The sequence below is a fragment of the Glandiceps talaboti genome, chromosome 8 (genome assembly GCF_964340395.1).
Source record: "Glandiceps talaboti chromosome 8, keGlaTala1.1, whole genome shotgun sequence".
Lineage (NCBI taxonomy): Eukaryota > Metazoa > Hemichordata > Enteropneusta > Spengelidae > Glandiceps > Glandiceps talaboti.
Genome location: NC_135556.1, coordinates 20822723 through 20846222, shown reverse-complemented (window position 1 = coordinate 20846222; position 23500 = coordinate 20822723). Strand labels below are relative to the sequence as shown.

The following is a 23500-nucleotide window of genomic DNA, read 5'->3' as shown; positions in this document are numbered from 1 at the left end:
GTACACCACAATCTATATATTTCACATCCTTTGACGTCATAAACGTTCACAAACTTAAAATGACTCACCACAATGTCCTTCATCGGAATTATCACCACAATCGTCCATACCATCACACTCCCAGGATAACCAGATACAGTTTCCATTTGAACACAGGAATTCATCATATGCACATCCTGGTGAACACATTACGAAGAAATAAGAAAACACGTTAAAATATATGTACTATCAAACAGTCATGAGTTCATCCAGTTAAATCTGTTGTCAAATGAGGAGACAGTTGACACAAATGGTGTATCGTCAAAATATGGTGAATAATGCAAAACTCTAACGATAGGTCACTGTATAGTTTGGGTAAATTATGGTAAATACCGGAAATACGTTTATTTGCAAGAGAAGCCCAAAGGCCAAAAGAGTCGAGCATTTAGTATAAAATATGTGGTTCATAAAAGAAATTCAAAGCACTGTTTAAGGCTGATTAACTTCTTAGTCTGTTGTTTGTTTATTTATTTATGAATATAACTGCAAAACGTAATGTTTCTAACATCACAAATAATTTTGATAATAATCGTATTGACGAAAATGCACTACTTCATTGATTTAAGCTTGTTTAATAGATGTCAATAACAAGAGCATATTGGGAAAGAGACCATGGTATGTCACGTAGTGTAATATTCAGCATGTATTTTGGCTTATTCCTAAAAAAGCACGTGAAAAGTATAAAACACAGACATGCGCATATAGATACGAGTAAACTTAGAAATTATGTAATACATAATAGACCTCGTGATATCAGTTAATTCTAAACTCACCAGTATAACTACTTAAACTGTCACTTCCTCCTCCATTACAATGTCCTTCATCAGAATTATCACCACAATCGTCCATACCATCACATTCCCAGGATGCCGTGATACACTTTCCATTTGAACACGTAAACTGATCGGATGCACATCCTGGTGAATACATTGTGAAATAAAAGAAAGACAAACTAACATGTGTGTAATATCATAGAGTCACAATTCACTACAAGATAAATGTATGATCAAAGGAGTGTGGTATAAATAGAAGTATAAATAAACTTAGTTAAAATTAATGTCACACGAGTTACATTCCTCCTTAATGATATACAAAAGAGGGGCAACTCATCTGGGCACTATAGCCATTTATGCTAAGCACCCCTTTCACTATGCACCTTCTACACCATAAGCACTGTCGTCATATACGTTCAAAAATTTAAACTGACTCACCACAATGTACTTCATCGGAGTTATCACCACAATCGTCCATACCATCACATTCCCAGGATGCCGTGATACAGTTTCCATTTGAACACGTAAACTGATCGGATGCACATCCTGGTGAATACATTGTGAAATAAAAGAAAGACAAATTAACATGTGTGTAATATCATAGAGTCACCATTCAGTACAATATAAATGTATGATCAAAGGAGTGTGGTATAAATAGAAGTATAAATAAACTTAGTTAAAATTAATGTCACACGAGTTACATTACTCCTACACGACATACAAAAGAGGTGCAACTCTTCTGGGCACTATAGCCATTTATGCTAAGCACCCTTTCACTATGCACCTTCTACACCATAAGCACTGTCGTCATATACGTTCACAAAATTAAACTGACTCACCACAATGTACTTCATCGGAGTTATCACCACAATCGTCCATACCGTCACATTCCCAGGATGCCGTGATACACTTTCCATTTGAACACGTAAACTGATCGGATGCACATCCTGATGAATACATTGTGAAATAAAAAAAAGACATATTAACGTGTGTGTAATATCATAGAGTCACCATTCAGTACAATATAAGTGTATGATCAAAGGAGTGTGGTATAAATAGAAGTATAACTAAACTTAGTTAAAATTAATGTCACACGAGTTACATTACTCATACATGATATACAAGAGGTGTAACTCATATTGGCACTATAGTCATTTATGCTAAGCACCCCTTTCACTATGCACCTTCTACACCATAAACACTGTCGTCATAAACGTTCACAAAATTAAACACTCACCACAATGTACTTCATCGGAGTTATCACCACAATCGTCCATACCATCACATTCCCAGGATGCCGTGATACAGTTTCCATTTGAACACGTAAACTGATCGGATGCACATCCTGGTGAATACATTGTGAAATAAAAGAAAGACAAATTAACATGTGTGTAATATCAAAGAGTCACCATTTAGTACAAAATAAATGTATGATCAAAGGAGTGTGGTATAAATAGAAGTATAAATAAACTTAGTTAAAATTAATGTCACACGAGTTACATTACTCCTACACGACATACAAAAGAGGTGCAACTCTTCTGGGCACTATAGCCATTTATGCTAAACACCCTTTCACTATGCACCTTCTACACCATAAGCACTGTCGTCATATACGTTTACAAAATTAAACTGACTCACCACAATGTACTTCATCGGAGTTATCACCACAATCGTCCATACCGTCACATTCCCAGGATGCCGTGATACAGTTTCCATTTGAACACGTAAACTGATCGGATGCACATCCTGGTGAATACATTGTGAAATAAAAGAAAGACATATTAACGTGTGTGTAATATCATAGAGTCACCATTCAGTACAAGATAAGTGTATGATCAAAGGAGTGTGGTATAAATAGAAGTATAACTAAACTTAGTTAAAATTAATGTCACACGAGTTACATTACTCCTACACGACATACAAAAGAGGTGCAACTCATCTGTGTACTATAGCCATTTATGCTAAGCACCCCTTTCACTATGCACCTTCTACACCATAAACACTGTCGTCATACACGTTCACAAAATTAAACACTCACCACAATGTACTTCATCGGAGTTATCACCACAATCGTCCATACCATCACATTCCCAGGATGCCGTGATACAGTTTCCATTTGAACACGTAAACTGATCGGATGCACATCCTGGTGAATACATTGTGAAATAAAAGAAAGACAAATTAACATGTGTGTAATATCAAAGAGTCACCATTTAGTACAAAATAAATGTATGATCAAAGGAGTGTGGTATAAATAGAAGTATAAATAAACTTAGTTAAAATTAATGTCACACGAGTTACATTACTCCTACACGACATACAAAAGAGGTGCAACTCTTCTGGGCACTATAGCCATTTATGCTAAACACCCTTTCACTATGCACCTTCTACACCATAAGCACTGTCGTCATATACGTTTACAAAATTAAACTGACTCACCACAATGTACTTCATCGGAGTTATCACCACAATCGTCCATACCGTCACATTCCCAGGATGCCGTGATACAGTTTCCATTTGAACACGTAAACTGATCGGATGCACATCCTGGTGAATACATTGTGAAATAAAAGAAAGACATATTAACGTGTGTGTAATATCATAGAGTCACCATTCAGTACAAGATAAGTGTATGATCAAAGGAGTGTGGTATAAATAGAAGTATAACTAAACTTAGTTAAAATTAATGTCACACGAGTTACATTACTCCTACACGACATACAAAAGAGGTGCAACTCATCTGTGTACTATAGCCATTTATGCTAAGCACCCCTTTCACTATGCACCTTCTACACCATAAACACTGTCGTCATACACGTTCACAAAATTAAACACTCACCACAATGTACTTCATCGGTGTTATCACCACAATCGTCCATACCATCACATTCCCAGGATGCCGTGATACACTTTCCATTTGAACACGTAAACTGATCGGATGCACATCCTGGTGAATACATTGTGAAATAAAAGAAAGACAAATTAACATGTGTGTAATATCATAGAGTCACCATTCAGTACAATATAAATGTATGATCAAAGGAGTGTGGTATAAATAGAAGTATAAATAAACTTAGTTAAAATTAATGTCACACGAGTTACATTACTCCTACACGACATACAAAAGAGGTGCAACTCTTCTGGGCACTATAGCCATTTATGCTAAGCACCCTTTCACTATGCACCTTCTACACCATAAGCACTGTCGTCATATACGTTCACAAAATTAAACTGACTCACCACAATGTACTTCATCGGAGTTATCACCACAATCGTCCATACCGTCACATTCCCAGGATGCCGTGATACACTTTCCATTTGAACACGTAAACTGATCGGATGCACATCCTGATGAATACATTGTGAAATTAAAAAAAGACATATTAACGTGTGTGTAATATCATAGAGTCACCATTCAGTACAATATAAGTGTATGATCAAAGGAGTGTGGTATAAATAGAAGTATAACTAAACTTAGTTAAAATTAATGTCACACGAGTTACATTACTCATACATGATATACAAGAGGTGTAACTCATATTGGCACTATAGCCATTTATGCTAAGCACCCCTTTCACTATGCACCTTCTACACCATAAACACTGTCGTCATAAACGTTCACAAAATTAAACACTCACCACAATGTACTTCATCGGAGTTATCACCACAATCGTCCATACCATCACATTCCCAGGATGCCGTGATACACTTTCCATTTGAACACGTAAACTGATCGGATGCACATCCTGGTGAATACATTGTGAAATAAAAGAAAGACATATTAACGTGTGTGTAATATCATAGAGTCACCATTCAGTACAAGATAAGTGTATGATCAAAGGAGTGTGGTATAAATAGAAGTATAAATAAACTTAGTTAAAATTAATGTCACACGAGTTACATTACTTATACATGATATACAAGAGGTGCAACTCATATTGGCACTATAGCCATTTATGCTAAGCACCCCTTTCACTATGCACCTTCTACACCATAAACACTGTCGTCATAAACGTTCACAAAATTAAACACTCACCACAATGTACTTCATCGGAGTTATCACCACAATCGTCCATACCATCACATTCCCAGGATGCCGTGATACACTTTCCATTTGAACACGTAAACTGATCGGATGCACATCCTGGTGAATACATTGTGAAATAAAAGAAAGACATATTAACGTGTGTGTAATATCATAGAGTCACCATTCAGTACAAGATAAGTGTATGATCAAAGGAGTGTGGTATAAATAGAAGTATAAATAAACTTAGTTAAAATTAATGTCACACGAGTTACATTACTCGTACATGATATACAAGAGGTGCAACTCATCTGCGCACTATAGCCATTTATGCTAAGCACTCCTTTCACTACGCACCTTCTACACCATAAACACTGTCGTCATAAACGTTCACAAAATTAAACTGACTCACCACAATGTACTTCATCGGAGTTATCACCACAATCGTCCAAACCATCACATTCCCAGGATGCCGTGATACAGTTTCCATTTGAACACGTAAACTGATCGGATGCACATCCTGGTGAATACATTGTGAAATAAAAGAAAGACAAATTAACATGTGTGTAATATCATAGAGTCACCATTCAGTACAAAATAAATGTATGATCAAAGGAGTTTGGTATAAATAGAAGTATAAATAAACTTAGTTAAAATTAATGTCACACGAGTTACATTACTCCTACACGACATACAAAAGAGGTGCAACTCATCTGGGCACTATAGCCATTTATGCTCAGCACCCCTTTCACTATGCACCTTCTACACCATAAGCACTGTCGTCATAAACGTTCACAAAATTAAACTGACTCACCACAATGTACTTCATCGGAGTTATCACCACAATCGTCCATACCATCACATTCCCAGGATGCCGTGATACAGTTTCCATTTGAACACGTAAACTGGTCAGATGCACATCCTGGTGAATACATTGTGAAATAAAAGAAAGACAAATTAACATGTGCGTAATATCAAAGAGTCGCCATTCAGTACAAGATAAATGTATGATCAAAGGAGTGTGGTATAAATAGAAGTATAAATAAACTTAGTTAAAATTAATGTCACACGAATTACATTACTCATATATGATATACAAGAGGTGCAACTCATCTGTGTATTATAGCCATTTATATTTATGCTAAGCACCCCTTTCACTATGCACCTTCTACACCATAAACACTGTCGTCATAAACGTTCACAAAATTAAACTGACTCACCACAATGTACTTCATCAGAATTATCACCACAATCGTCCATACCATCACATTCCCAGGATGCCGTGATACACTTTCCATTTGAACACGTAAACTGATCGGATGCACATCCTGGTGAATACAAAAAGAACTATTGTAAGTACCCGATTGTACCAATACCATAAATTTACAAATTTGACGTGATAAACGTTTACAAGGATAAAATGGCTCACCACAATGTCCTTCATCAGAATTATCACCACAATCGTCCATACCATCACATTCCCAGGATGCCGTGATACACTTTCCATTTGAACATGTGAATTGGTCAGATGTACATCCTGGTGAATACAAAAAGAACTATTGTAAGTACCCGATTGTACCAATACCATAAATTTACAAATTTGATGTGATAAACGTTTACAAGGATAAAATTACTCACCACAATGTCCTTCATCGGAATTATCACCACAATCGTCCATACCATCACATTCCCAGGATGCCGTGATACACTTTCCATTTGAACATGTGAATTGGTCAGATGTACATCCTGGTAAAATGCATTACGAAAACAATCAAGACACGTTAGTATCTAGTGTAGTAGGTAACATCAAACAGTCACAGTTACATATATGATATATGCAATGTCAAAAGAGAAGGTTTTTGACACAGGTAATGTATGGTCATCATATTTAATATTAAACAGTAATATATAAATACGTAATTTATTACTAGGTGTTTTATCGTTCCGACAAACGTATAAGTGAAAGTAACCCCTACGGTATCTACGGTATCTAAATAGTAGATATATGGTCTTTTGAAGAGACAAGAACTAGCAATGAGATTATGTGGCACCTTTTCATATGTGAAGTTAAAAGTCGCCGATATTATAATGTATACATAAGGGACAGTCGCACAATGTCAAACAAGTTTGTTCACTTAGGGGGAGGGGGTCTGGTGTCAGTGTGATTGCTGAACTTCATTTTCGCATTTCTAACCAAATTTCGCACATGGATCATTTGAGTTGTGTTTCTGGGTGTCCCGCATTGCTGATTGACATTCTAATAGTGATCTTTCTAAGTGGTGTGTGCTTCTTGTTTTACAGTAACTGTGGGTTAACAGTGGCCTGTGTAAATTTCGTCTAATGACTTTGGAGGTTTTGGAGGTTCCCCATCAGTTTATCATGTATTTCAACAAGATATTATTGACTTGAGACTTGAAAATGCCTGTCCTTCCATGGTACAAGTATGAATCATGGGATGTTGTTGTTGTTGTTGTTGTTGTTGTTGTTGTTGTTGTTGTTGTTGTTGTTGTTGTTGTTATAATTAATATTGCTGCTGCTGCTGCTGCTGCTGCTTTTGGGGAGGGGGTGTTTGATTTTATTCTTCTTTTCCTGTGAATATGCATAGTATAACATTTTTGGCATTGAATCACATTTAAATTTTGTCATGTCTCGGTCCAGTAGCTAAGCTTGTTCGGTATCATATGCGCATTCTGTATCATTCTGAATAGACTGACATTTAGGCAGTCATAAACAGACACAGAAAGACATAAAAACACAGACAGACAGACAGACAGACAGACAGGCAGGCAGACAGCTTTCCTTAGAATTGTACGCTGCGTCTCAGAATGTTATGCTAACCAGGTATACTCACCAGCTTCACTACTACTGCTACCTCCTCCAGCTTCACTACTACTGCTACCTCCTCCAGCTTCACTACTACTGCTACCTCCTCCAGTTTCACTACTACTGCTTCCTCCTCCAGCTTCACTACTACTGCTACCTCCTCCAGCTTCACTACTACTGCTACCTCCTCCAGTACAGTGAACTTCATCTGAATTATCGTAGCAGTCATCACCACCGTCACATTCCCAATAATAAGGAATACAATTTCCATTGTCACATTCAAATTGGTCATATCCACAACCATCTGAAGAATAATAAGGCAACGCAACATTTTTTTACAGAGGCAAATGGTTCACAATTAACAAATTTGAATTTGCACTCAGCATAGAAAGGAATATTTATAATAATATTTTTGCCAGTCAAATTTTGCTTGATAAAACTTTGATCAAAAGTAGTCCATGGAAATTAGTTTTTTAGTTGTGTGTGTGTGTGTGTGTGTGTGTGTGTGTGTGTGTGTGTGTGTGTGTGTGTGTGTGTGTGTGTGTGTGTGTGATGGATCAGAGTTTTCACCTTTTGACTATGATGATGATAATGGTGGTGGTGGTGGCAGCGACGACGACGACGACGACGCGACGACGACGATAAAATCTAAATAATTTAAGATGAAAAGTTACTTACCTGAGTAATAATTTCTCATTTCTGCAAACAAAAGATAAAGAATGTGTAAGTTATCTTTGATGGAATTTACAATGAAAGGACATAATTATGCAAATAAACGTACTCTCGAATGGATGAATGTTATTGATTCGAAATTAAAGTGATGGGAACACAATGCATTCCCATTTAATGTAAATGAAACTTTTAAGTGGTCATAGGGTAAGAAATGTGTACGTGGCTAGAAAAAACGAACATCATTAATCATGTAAATAACTCACGAAAACTTGAAGTGTTACAAGTATGTGGCAACATGTGGCGTTGTCTTACCTTTGGCCAACCTTACACGCAATGGTATCCTTGTCTTCTTTTTTTTGCCATTGTTTCCAGTTTCCTCCAACGCAAGTGTTGATTTTACTCCCTTTGCCACCTTTTTCATTGGTTCTATGTGGCTTTTCGTTGACTTTCGCTTTGGTGTGGTCGCTGGCTTGATTGATTTCTTAGCTGCGTCCTTTGCTGGTAGTATGCTATTCTTCTTTCCAGAAGTCAATATCTTATTCTTCTTCGCAATCACTGGTTTTTCGTGGATATCTGTAACATGGTGTTTCTTTTGTGTATAGAGAACGTTGCTTTTCTCTTCTTTAACTGCATTTGCGCCAGCTACTTTGACGTGAGATTTTGTATCTGTAGGGAAGGAATTAGCGATTTTCTCTTTCACAGAACTCGTATACTTCGCTCGTTTGAGACTTTTGGTGGGATATCTCTTCATAACAGTATTAGCATTGTGTTTTAGTTCTTTGGCAATCGCTTTAATGGCAACTCGTTTCAACGAATTTTCGTTTGACTTGGAGGTAGCAATGTCATCTTTGTTTTCAATTTTCATCTCATTTTTCTTAATTTCGCTGGATTTTGGTGCGGCGATTTTCTTGGGCACCTTGAGCTCTTTAACTGGTTTAGACAAGTCATCAATAGCTGTCAATTCGAGCTTTGCTTTATCAATAGCTTTGATCCGCTTCAGTGCTTCGAGATGTCTTATTGTAAGTTCTTCTTTGTGTTGTTTTTCCAGAGAGAGTTTGTCTTTCTAATGTGTGAAAAAGAACCGACATATAAGAATTAGGTAACAGGTATTTTCAGTACCATTTTCACAGAACCAATATTTTGGACTTGCGATTTTTCGTATGTGATTACGAAACGATGGAATTACCCAGCTAGCAATTTCAAAATCTCAGAGAATTTGCGCATTAATTGCAGCAATTTATACAGATTTGTGAAATTGGTACTGTATGCAGGCGTGTGTGCACGTGCTTGAAGGAATTTGTAGTTTTACTTTGAGTACTGTACTAATAATATGTTGCTTGTCTTTGATTCAGGATATAATATTTAATCATTTTATGTCCAATGGATTAGAAGACCAAGAAGAAAAAGATACATCTACACTGCTAAATGTAGTTCTCGAGCTTGAAGGCTAAATTGGAATATGTGGAACTGAGATTAGAGCGCCACCTATGATTTAACCTGACAGTCTAGAATAATTGCAAAGGGTATCATGTATTGTGAGGGGGGGGGGTGTACTTTCGCGTGTATGTATGTCTTGATTTTGCTATGTTGTTACTAGAAGAAAAGAAAACTCGCCAGCAAAAGTGCGTTACCAACGTATATCATATACTTAGTATATATATTTCGTAAAATGAGCGATAATGCACAGTTGGCACGCGTCCAAATTTTGATGTTCACTGTTCGTCAAGAACGTTGTAGTCCGTGCAGGGATGGGGCGCAAATGAAACCAGAAATGTTGCGCCTTATCTTGTTTCCGATATTTTCAATATACTGGTATAATATAATAGCGATAAACCACCCCTGGGAATGGTATACCACTCGGTTTTGACTAGTGAACTCAATCATGTATTTCGTTCACTGGTCAAGTCCTCTTGGTATACCATCCCCAGGGGGTGGTTTATTACTTAATTATATGAGATAATATGATATGATACCTTGGAGGAAGCAATGTCGTCTTTGTTTTCAATTTTCATCTCATTTTTCTTAATTTCGCTGGATTTTGGTGAGACGATTTTCTTGGGAACCTTGAGATCTTTAACTGGTTTAGACAAGTCATCAATAGCTGTCACTTCGAGCTTTGCTTTATCAATAGCTTTGATCCGCTTCAGTGCTTCGAGATGTCTTATTGTAAGTTCTTCTTTGTGTTGTTTTTCCAGAGAGAGTTTGTCTTTCTAATATGTGAAAAAGAACCGACATATAAGAATTACGTAACAGGTATTTTCAGTACCATTTTCACAGAACCAGTATTTTGGACTTGCGATTTTTCGTATGTGATTACGAAACGATGGAATTACCCAGCTAGCAATTTCAAAATCTCAGAGAATTTGCGCATTAATTGCAGCAAGTTATACAGATTTGTGAAAATGGTACTGTATGCAGGCGTGTGTGCACGTGCTTGAAGGAATTTGTAGTTTTACTTTGAGTACTGTACTAATAATATGTTGCTTGTCTTTGATTCTGGATATAATATTTAATCATTTTATGTCCAATGGATTAGAAGACCAAGAAGAAAAAGATACATCTACACTGCTAAATGTAGTTCTCGAGCTTGAAGGCTAAATTGGATTATGTGGAACTGAGATTAGAGCGCCACCTATGATTTAACCTGACAGTCTAGAATAATTGCAAAGGGTATCATGTATTATGAGGGGGGGGGGGGGTTGTGTACTTTCGCGTGTATGTATGTCTTGATTTTGCTATGTTGTTACGAGAAGGAAAGTAAACTCGTCAGCAAAAGTGCGTTACCAAAGCAACGTATATCATATATATATATATATATATATATATATATATATATATATATATATATATATATATATATATATATATATATATATATATATATATCGTCTCTGTCTATCTATCGACCTGTTTTTTTTTGGTTTTTTTGTTTGTTTGTTTGTTTGTCTGTCTGTCTGTCTGTCTGTCTGTCTGTCTGTCTGTCTGTCTGTCTGTCTGTCTGTCTGTCTGTCTGTTTGTTTGTTTGTTTGTTTGTAGTGTATGTTTGCCTGTATACCTTTCTTTCTACCCATCTGCCTGTCTGTCAGTGATCGCCGCCTTTTCACGCGGCGATCACTCGGTACAAAAACAAACGAAACAAAACGATGGAAATAGAGGTAAAAAAAGTATTTAGACGCTTTCACCACATCGGATTTTAATCAGATTGAGTTCAAACGAGAGTTTAAAAAATGTCTACAGTCGTTTAATTTTGTAGTTTAGATTGGGCGTATTTATCTATTTATTTATATATTTATTTATGTACTTATTTGCTGTGTTTATTGCATGAATTTGTAAATAGTTTTGAGGATCCCAGATTTATCATATCATATTGGACGTGTCCACTGGCAGATGATATTTATTGTCAATTGTCATTATAGGGGTCGGACTAGATTAGTTGCAAGACAACTATTTCCATTCCCCGTTAGTTATTGAGATACATATTTATCTCGATTAGTAAATGTATTTGTGATCGTATTATCTGGTGTGTCGTAAACGCAAAATTACATTTTTGTCACCGTCGGTAAAGTTTGCTCTTCAATTTTATGATTCAGAGGAAACGTCTCTATCTTATATGATATAACATGATATGATATGATATGATATGATATGATATGATATAATATGATATAATATGATATAGCATGATATGATATGATATAATATGATATGATACCTTGGAGGTAGCAATGTCGTCTTTGTTTTCAATTTTCATCTCATTTTTCTTAATTTCGCTGGATTTTTGGGCGGCGATTTTCTTGGGAACCTCGAGCTCTTTAACTGGTTTAGACAAGTCATCAATAGCTGTCAATTCGAGCTTTGCTTTATCAATAGCTTTGATCCGCTTCAGTGCTTCGAGATGTCTTATTGTAAGTTCTTCTTTGTGTTGTTTTTCCAGAGAGAGTTTGTCTTTCTAATGTGTGAAAAAGAACCGACATATAAGAATTAGGTAACAGGTATTTTCAGTACCATTTTCACAGAACCAATATTTTGGACTTGCGATTTTTCGCATGTGATTACGAAACGATGGAATTACCCAGCTAGCAATTTCAAAATCTCAGAGAATTTGCGCATTAATTGCCGCAAGTTATACAGATTTGTGAAATTGGTACTGTATGCAGGCGTGTGTGCACATGCTTGAAGGAATTTGCAGTTTTTCTTTGAGTACTGTACTAATAATATGTTGCTTGTCTTTGATTCAGGATATAATATTTAATCATTTTATGTCCAATGGATTAGAAGACCAAGAAGAAAAAGATACATCTACACTGCTAAATGTAGTTCTCGAGCTTGAAGGCTAAATTGGATTATGTGGAACTGAGATTAGAGCGCCACCTATGATTTAACCTGACAGTCTAGAATAATTGCAAAGGGTATCATGTATTATGAGGGGGGGGGGGGTGTACTTTCGCGTGTATGTAGTCTTGATTTTGCTATGTTGTTACTAGAAGGAAAGAAAACTCGCCAGCAAAAGTGTGTTACCAACGTATATCATATATATATTCGTCTCTGTCTATCTATCTGCCTGTTTTTTTGTTTTTGTTTTTTTGTTTTTGTTTGTTTGTTTGTTTGTTTGTTTGTTTGTTTGTTTGTTTGTTTGTAATTAGTAAATGTATTTGTGATAGTAATTACTATACATCGTTTAGAATGAATTACGTACAGAAATTGTTTCGAAAATAGTCATGGCAAGCACAAGTAATTAAACCTTTTTGAGCATGTTGATGTTCCAATATGAGGAAAAGTGACTTTTTTAGTGAATAATTGTGTTTGCACAGTTTATTTACAAACGAATTATTTTACTTACACATTATGTAGATTTCTACACGGTATTGAGATACAAACGCGTACCTTGTCCCTTGTGGTTTCACACTAGTTATTTTCTCGTAGAGTGTAAAGTTGTTTCACTCAATAAAAATCCACACAAAATTTCTCATCTATAGAATGTCATGTGCGCTGTGTTATTATCAACATATGTATGTAATTACATGACATATGAAACTTGCGTTAAGGGGGGAGGTGTCAAATTCAAAAAGTCGATAGATTTTTCTTATACTTTGCATACCTAAGCAGTGATATCTGAATATGTAAAAAATGCAAAGAAAATACTATGTCACCACCTTTGTTTTCAAGATAATGACCGTTTCTTGTATCTACACATATTGTTTTGGGTCAAAATAAGTAGATATACAACAATTAACTACATCACAATTTTTGACCATTAAAGATTATCCCTGGAGCACTTAATTAACTTACATATTTTAGTGCAATGTGTATTATGTCCAGACATATGTGTTTGTAATTTCTTTTCATTATTTCATAAAATGCTATGTTATTTTATCCCCAGCTGCTTTACGATTTTTAAAGAAAAATGTAAGAAAACTGCAAAAAAGGATAAAAGTCTGTGATAGATTATTTTTATATGCTGTATGTGTACAATGTATTATTCCAGCTATTTATCAATGACAAAATAATAGTGGGTCACCACATCCGTTTAAATTCTAGAATTGAAATTGTAACCCCACACCCCATCTAAATTTAGACATTTTTGACAGAATTTTTTAATGAAATATTGTTGAATTTTGACAAAAATTAAAATGAGCTTGTTTAACTTTGCACATGTGTATAATGTACCAATGCCTCTTCATAATTATACAACAAAAATCATTGTGTGTATGCTAACTTTAAAATGCCAGTAAAAGATGTTAACCCCCACCCCATCAAAATTTCAACATTTTGAACAAAAATCACTTGACATTGTATAATATTGGAACACACAAGCACCAAGGTATATTTCTGTCAGTTCATATGTATGATAAATCAACTGAACTATTCATGTGTAGAGTTTAGGTATTTCTCCCAAAGCCAAAGTGGCCATAATATTCATAATTATGACCCCTCCCCCTTCCAAATTTCAACATTTTTGGATACAATTCACATGAAATTTCATAATACTGGAACACATGGGTGCCAAGGGAAAGTTCTGTCAGTACATAATTATGTATGATAAATCAACACATTAGGGGTGTCAATAGTTCAATGTAGGATAAAAAGCTAAAAACATTTAGTCCCCCCCCCCCAACTTAATTGGCCAAAATTAAAAATGTCCATCCAATTTCAAATCAGTATGTAGTAATACACGTACTATGAATACAAAGCCTGTATGTAGTGAGGAAAAATAGATCTTTTGTTGACACTCCATTTTAGTGCTGTGCTATAGTGAAAATTCTTCCATTTCTCAATTTAGGGGATATTTTTAAAAAAGAAATAATTGCATGTTTAGGGGTACAAACAGACCCATTAAAAAGTAAAATCGTTTCTGTAGGATGGGAACTAGACAACTAAAAAAAAACACCCCAAAAGTAAAAGAATTTAATTTTTCATCCTACATTGATTTGAAATATATATTGATCTTGCACCATATATCTCATTCTCACATTGTTGAAACAGTTAAATGTTGATTTCATGTAAGGAAATTGCTAGTGTTGTATTGTTGAGTGTGGTCACTATGAAATAGGAAATAACCACATCAGTACCTGTTGATCCACTGAACCCGGCATGCAGTATACGTACCTAGTCACATGATAAAGTGGCATTGCACACACTGTGAGGCCCAAAAGCTACACTACTAGATGTATTTATTGATTTTGGGTAGAACCCCTCATTGAAATCTTATTAATTTTACCATGGGTACTTCTTTCATGGGGAGACAATGTAGAAATGTACAACTTGTATGATTTGTTGCAATTTGAACTGTAGGCTTTATGTATGATATGTAAACACTCAATAGAGTTAGTGTGACTAGTGACATACTATAGTTGGCGAGACAGCTGAAAAATAATCTATATTTGGTCGAATACATCTACTGAAAAACAAACTATAAATTCAGTAATTTTAAATTGGCAGGACGTTACCTTACTGATACAGGGATGTGTAATGGCCGGGGGTTCCATTGCTGTCAACGACCGGTCGCACGGTCATGGCCCAGTGAAGAAGAAGTATTTTTGTTTTCACTGTCGATTGTCAACAATTGGTCATACGAGAAATAGCTTTTTCACTTTTTTTTCTCCACGATCGGTCGTACGGTTTCTAATAATTATCATTGTTGTTTTTCTTGTAATGACAAATATGGTTTTTAGCATCGATGAGACATCAATGGTTTGAGAAAACGCACACAAACAATCAAATGATTGATCTAGTGCTTTGACCCCATCAATTGCCGTCTAGTTCTGGTGACACTGCTGACCTATCGAGCGATATGCTTCCAAAACGACATAGAATCAATCTGTATAGCAAATCTGGTTACCATAGTAACAAAGCAAAAAACCCAAACGAAGTACTTCATTTTAATGGCGATATGGAATTATGGTCAGTATGTAAATTTCATGTGAATACCATACAAGTCATTGTTTTGGAATAATGCAATTAAAGTTTCCAAGTGTCATGTCAGTTTCATTTCGAGCAGTCGAAATCAAAGCAACTAAGTAGAAAATTAAAAGAAAATGTTTTTGCTTGTTTGAGTGGGGGAGGGCTACTCAAACTGGATGACTTGTGTAGAAGAAGACATTTATGACCTGGGGGTATCTCAGGTAGAAAGTCTTGGATGTATTCAGACGTTACGGTTAATCATGCAATAGTTAGCAGACTGTGTAAGCAGCCTTTTTATGGCCTCGATGTAGTTTAGAAGTTTCGACTCAAGTATTGTTTTTTTCACTGTCTATTCTCCACAACCAGTCGCACGGTCATGGCCCAGTGAAGATGAAGTATTTTTTCATTGTCTATTGTCCTCAACTGGTCACACGGTTGAAACCCCATTTTTAAATACGAGAAGTAGCTTTTTCACTTTTTTTCTCCACGATCGGTCGTACGGTTTCTAATAATTATCATTGTTGTTTTTCTTGTAATGACAAACATGGTTTTAGCACCGATGGGACATCAATGGTTTGAGAAAACGCGCACAAACAATCAAATGATTGACCTAGGGCTACTTTGACCCCATCAATCGCCTTCTAGCTCTGGTGACACTGCTGACCTATCGAGCGATATACTTCCAAAACGACATAGAATCAATCTGTATAGCAAATCTGGTTACCATAGTAACAAAGCAAAACCCAAACAAAGTACTCCATTTAATGGCGATATGGAATTATGGCCAGTATGTAAATTTCATGTGAATACCATACAAGTCATTGTTTTGGAATAATGCAATTTAAGTTTCCAAGTGTCATGTCATGTCAATTTCATTTCGAGCAGTCGAAATCAAAGCAACTAATAAGGAGAAGATTAAAAGAAAATGTTTTTGCTTGTTTGTACGGGTGGGGGGGGGGGGTACTCAACTTGGATGACTTGTGTAGAAGCAAACATTTATGACCTGGGGGTATCTCACGTAAAATATCTTGGATGTATTCAGACGTTACGGTTAATCGTGCAATAGTTCGCGAACTCGTGTAATTCTAGCGTCAGACACCGGGCGTGGTGTTATCTTTTTAATATGGCCGACTCCAACTTTTCTGTTTCGCACGTCAATGTTTTGCTTGACCGGCAATATAGGGAGCGTGGTTGTTCATACATTTCATCAAGTATAATTTTATAAGACAGTTCCTCTTTAAGTCATGGTAGTAAAGCTGATTTTCTTCATAAGGACTTCTGAAACTCATACGAAATTACCTTCCGTTCACCCTAAATCTTCAATTCAAGAGTACGTACAGCGATCGGAAAACATAATTATAACACTTCACTTCACTTCCAGACACGGGTTTGTTTCGCGTTCGAATGTTGACAACAGCGCCCGTTTCAGTCTGCGCCGAAAGTTGCGTCGTTGACGTAATTCGAATTTGACACCTCCTACCTTAAGATGTTGTCTAATTAACCCCGTACTAATATGTTTGAGCACGGAGGTGTAAGGGGAGCTCATAGCTCCATGGTTTGAAGATGGACGTATCCAGGGTTGCGTTTACTTTTTGGATTGCCTTGAATGACTACATTACGTAATGCTTCATTGTACGTCCACATTCTAGAGTGTGTATATTATAAAGCCGCGTCGTCTTTAGTCTTGCTGCTAGACGTTCGGGCTTTCTTTCGATGCTATAACTATAAGCGAACGCAGTTCGCATGTGAGGGCTTGCCGTTCCATCCTCGATAGCGTTGTTCGGCTGTGTGTCGTATTTTATCGGAAGAACATCCGAGGGCTAACTGATAGACTACGTCGTCTTATGCCCTGAACCGTAAACAGTTTCTAATGAATTACTCACAAACATCTGGCTAAAAATAGTTAAGAAATTAATCTTTAAAAAAACATCAAAGTAATACAAATATATTTTAAATGCTAATTATTATTATTCATCATCGCTTGTCGTGTCAATCAATCAATTAATGTTCGACCAAGGATAGTGTTATAGTCATAGTTTTTGCGTGGCACACGATGGTACTTGCTTTTAGATAATTTGTCATCTATAGTACCTGCCATCTATACTGGCATTGAGTTGGTTGTGCGCATGCGGGGAAAATCGTGGGTAGTAAAGATGGCAGGTATAGGTGCCATCTATACTACCCTGCCATCTATTCGACCTTAGTCTACGTATGCTTCTCAAGGGACTTGAAAATGTCGGTATTAAAGTATAGGCAACTTAAATAGTGATACAAGAAACAGAGATTGTGAAATTCAATGCTCTTGTATATATTTGACATAAAATGACAAAATTGCCGTTTTTGATGACTAATTAGTTTCATCATCTATGTCTAAAGTTACCTGAGGTGTATGTATGTATTAATGTATGTATGTATGTATGTATGTATGTATGTATGTATGTATGTATGTATGATGCAGAAACAACAACAACAACAACAACAAAACTACTGAAATGCAGCACACTATGTGAAAAGCAGATCACAATTACTTGAGAACATACATGTAAATGTAGTTCAATGAACCTCGGACCTTCAGTTGCAAAGAACGGAGGTCATCGAGAGAGATTAACGGGAGTTTGCGTACGGGTAATCTTAGAATTAGCAACAATACACACTGTCTCAATCCTTTCAAAGTTAAATGTCTTCGGGTGACGTAATTTGTAAACCAATTGCAAGGGTCGTTTTGGCGGCAAGGTACTTTCTCACAGTTTGTCAGGTGAACGCCCCAAATGCAATCATATTTCAATTCAATTGCACAGTAGCTTCAGTATGAGTCCAAACTATGTTAGTGTTATGAAGTGTAAAAAGATTAGATAATTACAGTGTTTATTCCTGTACTCCCGAGGGACGAAAAACTGTATGAACTTCACAGCTATCCAACTATTTTTATAGGACATCTGTGTTTGAAATATCAGGGAATGCTGTCAGTTTGATTTGATATGAATGAATTTACAAATTGAAATTTCAGTGCATATTTAAGAAATCTGAGATAAAATTGTCGAGATGAACATTCACAGCATAATCTGGTATGTTGTAAACGCAAAATTACATTTTTGTCACCGTCGGTAAAGTTTGCTCTTCAATTTTATGATTCACAGGAAACGTCTCTATCTTATATGATATAGCATGATATGATATGATATATCATATATGATATGAGATAATATATGATATATGATATGGCATGATGATTTCTAAGTAATGATAATAATAATTTACTATAATAAGAGCACTTGTATGTCTGTTGTACTAGTATTCATGAAATGTAGACTCGAAGTGAGATTTGAATGAGGACAACCAACTTTGAAACTGAGAGGAATAGATATATTGTTGTCAATCGTGTAGACAAGTAAACGGAATGTAAAGTACAGATAGAGTTTGTATGTACACGTCATCGCTAACACAACATGAATGTGTTTGACTTCCAACCATACAATATGCTTTGTGTTGTCTTTAACAGTAATTTTATAGCAATTCATAGCTATGCATACATATACCTAATCGATGCAAACTGAAAGTTGTTTAAGGCTGCAATGACAAGGAATGTAAACATTAGAAAGAGCTCTAACAAACATATGCATTTGTGCTGGTATAATATTCCACAACTTGCTTACGTAGTCAATATTTGACTCGGCACTTTACGGCAAAAATTGTGCGATTAAACAATAACGTACCACCTGTAGAAAATCAACGGAATGTTTCCGTTGTCAACAAATTCGAATATTTGATTAACTAAAGAAGCAGTCATGCAAAATATTGCTTCCGGACAGTTATATACACGCCTGCAGACGGGCAACAGAAAGAGTGGGAGTGATCAAATGAACATGCTCACCGGTCTCGTCACTCGCACTCGCCCCATCCACATTCCTAATTTGAATATACTCTCGCGTAACTGTCTGGGATAAAAGACAAGCCGGTGACAATGCCGCTAAGTCTGGTTATTATGCGTAAACTTTTAAAATCATTGTCCCTTAACGAAACCCTAACCCAACCTTAATGGAATAAATACTTTGAATGTATGTTTTAGGTCGTCTGGAGAGTCTAAATTAACCCGTTATCTCCATGTTTGAAGATCGAACTTAATTTTTTACTGGTTTATTAAGCATATTGAGATGTCACACTGTTTCCTTTATCAAACAGAGAAACTATGATGACAGGGCCAACCTTTAAAAAGAGATGAGAAGAGATACACTTGGAAAGTTCATAGTCACCACAGGAGGCTAGAAGCTCAAGAATAAACGAACCTAGTGCGTATGCACACACGTTATTGTATACCCTTGCTGTCGTTACCAGGAAATGTGTTTTAAAATGTGTTCACTATTATCGGGGTTCCGACTTAAAGCATTTTGAAGACTAACACCAATGTCAATCTGCGCAAATGCCTGCTTACAAATAGACAGCAAAAAGTCAACACTCCAGTCACCAAAAAGTTATAAATGTATTACTCACAACATTTTGAAGTCCTGTTACAACCGTGCGTTTGTTCGATTTGTAATAAGAAGCGTTTACTTCCAACACCACTGCAATAAGCAGTACTAGAAACGTAGAAAACCGCATGTTGTCTTTCAGGACGTCTTGCTTTCCCCGCATACAAGACGCTTGAAACCACCTGACCCGCGTACAAGTATGAGTGAGTTAGCCAAACAGTGAATTACCCATCATTCATAGCGACGTGTTGAGCAACAAGTGTTTACACTAACCTTATTGATTTACCGTACCGTTAGCATGTAGCATATCTTGATCCCAGCATGGATCTCACTAATACATCCATGATCCAAGCTAATGTTCTCACGTACAGTGTCGCCCTCGTTCGAAATCCGATGATTATTTGTTTCTATAATGAGATACGCCGTGTACAAAATCAGGAAGTTGATTGACAACGTTACCTTTGGGTACCAACGATAATAAAAAAATTGCCATACATACATAAATACATACATACATACATACATACATACATAAATACATACATACATACATACATACATACATACATACATACATACATACATACATACATACATACATACATACATACATACATACATACATACATACACATACATACATACATACATACCCTAGCTATGAGTAAAATAACCCACGTCGCGAAACTTCTTTAAATGCCATAGCAACTCTAGAAAATAAAGTTATTTCATAAACTTTGGGTTGAAAGTATACACTCAATGACTCATGATCATTTCACTTGACATAAATTTTACCTGATTGCCAATGCAAGAAACACCAATTTGAAATTGAAACTTTATTTAATACTTGACCACTACTGTTCTCGCACTGGTCCATCGTTGCCTCGTGAGGTTTAGCAGACATTTTATTACATGCACCCTAATTATTCATGACTCCTATGTACGGAGTACCTTTAGATAAACAGTCATACAAAAATTATAGGTATCACCCACTACCTGCTGTCTTTTTTCAAGTCACTTTCATTCGGCATTTCTACCAAACCTCATTAGATGTACGTAATAGCCCAGACAACTATAGAAATGTTCTATAGTCTGCGGAGGTAACAGATACAAAGCATGCTGGAATTCAACGTGAAGCACGAGCGAGGTCACGATGTTGCATCTCATGAATTTCAATTTATTGTCTATTCCGGGTGTGTCTTAAATAAAACCAATTCTTTCTGCACCATTTTCACAGAGTACATCACGGTACATGATATATATGTATGGTGATAAGGTTGACTCAGATGTTAAACCTCTAGTATGTTTGCGTGTACATGTATGCAACGTTTGTATTTATTTTGTATGCAAACTATGTTGGTGTATATGTTCTGTGTCCTACATTGGTAGCCTTGGTAACGATCAAATTACGCAGTGCTACGTTCATAAAGCCTTGTAAATTAAAAATGCCCTATCGCGATCGGCTTGTTAAAGACAAAAGAGGCGAGGCTAATTGTATCATAGTTGCATTTTATTACGCTTTTGGGACCCCAGATAAGCCAGTTGCCAGTTATGTGTCACACCACACGATCTCTCTAAAATAGAGTTATGTAACTTGTCTACTGTTCGCTAGGATAAGACATTCAAGGAGAAAAGCTATTGTTTTGTTTTTTTTCCTAGAAATGTCCCTCCCACTTGTACAGGCCACTTCTAATTATACATTTGCCTAATCTTTATAACTTTATCCAGAGAGTTCCCACGGTGCAGACTTGGTGTAAACGATGTTATTGAGTCCCCAACCATAGAGAAATGAATGGAAGCACGCCTTTGTTTCCCTAGAAGTTGTAATGAATTATCAGACCGTCGTCTGGGAATAAAGATAATTACAATATAAGTTTTTAACACAAAGCAAAATAAGACGAACATTCGAAAGATCATCTAGAAGCATATGCAAATATTGTTATTCACCCATCACTTGCCGCCCTCACACTTAATGCATTTCCAACCAAAAATATCGTTATTGCCATAGTTACTAGTATTACGTGGCACACTATGTTATTGCTTGACTGGTGTTCATTTGATGATTTTGAACACAATGTGGCCATTTCGAACACAATGTGACAGCTTCAAGCCTACAACTAAAACAGGTGTGTTGGGGGTGATGGGGGGGGGGGGGGGTTATTTCCTTAGTCACGAGTAAAGAAAAACAAGAGCAAGAAAAGGAACATCTGAAGTTGCTGTTCACAACAAAAAGGTCAAGGAACGAGATTTTAAATTTGCAGACTGTTTATCCTGGAATGGGCACTGAACAATGCACTTCGTAGCCATCCTTTCATAAGGGTTGACGTCATTGGTGTGAGCTTTGATTGACTTACGTAATGCACGAATCAAGTCTGTTTGAGATTGATAACAAAGTATTTACTCATAGTGTATCATGTGAACGCTACCATCATTTCTTTTAGTCATCTACAAAATAGAATGAAAATCACAACACCAAAAACAAACGTCGCCTGGCTAATCCGCTTACTAAGGGACAGTCAGTAATTCGGTGGGGGGGGGTTCCGAAGAAATTAGAGGGGGGTGTTAACTTTTAGAAATTTGTTCTCGGAGCCGATTTTCTTTTTATGTCGACATATACATGCAAAACACATACACATATCTACAGAGATCCATTCAGTTTTGGGACTACACGACAGGGCGATGTTGCACATTCCATATCACGTCGCTGTGAAATTCTCAAGGTTTTCCCAATGTAGTCGACAGGCAATCCTGGAATCGCCCAGGCGCGGCAAACATAGTACATATTTGCACGATAGTATCAAACCGATCGAGTGAAAACTAACATGAAACGGGCGAAAAGCAGTGGTTAGATACTGCGAACTTGAATATCGCCCTCTCTTGTAAAAAGAGCACTGTCGGCTTTTCTATTGTGACTTATACTAGAACATAAATAACTATCCATTCATTCACTAACACATTTTGTTGGTCCTACCTCTGAAAGTCACGCTATTTTCATTTTAAGAAACCTTATATCTATTGAACGGTATTGTAAATTGCTGGACGTTTTGGCTCTTTTTAACTTACACAATTTGTGATCAGTTTACGTCTAATATCTGACGTATTTTACTAGTATTTACAACTTACCAATTTGGAATTGCAATATAAAATGTATGTCGTCTATATATAACCGTGTGAGTTCCGCCCAACCTGTAAATCATATGCACTGTCCGCCATTTAATTACGTTCTAACCGCATGCTTTTGTCGGAGAGTGTAGTTATAGAAACTAGTATCAATTTACCACGATGCCAAAGACAGGAAATTC

General features: G+C 36.4%; 1 protein-coding gene across 1 annotated transcript in view; it reads right to left on the bottom strand.

Moving 5' to 3' along the window:
• Window positions 1-20344, bottom strand: part of LOC144439345 (uncharacterized) — a 31971-nt gene extending 11627 nt beyond the window's left edge. The window contains exons 1-21 of the mRNA XM_078128627.1: window positions 20221-20344; window positions 12044-12280; window positions 10305-10541; window positions 8644-9394; window positions 8338-8358; window positions 7688-7963; window positions 6475-6582; window positions 6266-6373; window positions 6057-6164; window positions 5651-5758; window positions 5249-5356; window positions 4849-4956; window positions 4451-4558; window positions 3252-3359; window positions 2851-2958; window positions 2451-2558; window positions 2050-2157; window positions 1652-1759; window positions 1251-1358; window positions 813-956; window positions 69-176 (exon numbers count right to left, since the gene is read on the bottom strand). Coding sequence (XP_077984753.1) covers window positions 69-176; window positions 813-956; window positions 1251-1358; window positions 1652-1759; window positions 2050-2157; window positions 2451-2558; window positions 2851-2958; window positions 3252-3359; window positions 4451-4558; window positions 4849-4956; window positions 5249-5356; window positions 5651-5758; window positions 6057-6164; window positions 6266-6373; window positions 6475-6582; window positions 7688-7963; window positions 8338-8358; window positions 8644-9394; window positions 10305-10541; window positions 12044-12280; window positions 20221-20328 — 3286 coding nt within the window. The 5' untranslated portion in view covers window positions 20329-20344. The remainder of the gene's footprint in view (window positions 1-68; window positions 177-812; window positions 957-1250; window positions 1359-1651; window positions 1760-2049; window positions 2158-2450; window positions 2559-2850; window positions 2959-3251; window positions 3360-4450; window positions 4559-4848; window positions 4957-5248; window positions 5357-5650; window positions 5759-6056; window positions 6165-6265; window positions 6374-6474; window positions 6583-7687; window positions 7964-8337; window positions 8359-8643; window positions 9395-10304; window positions 10542-12043; window positions 12281-20220) is intronic.
• Between the last annotated feature and the right edge of the window lie 3156 nt (window positions 20345-23500).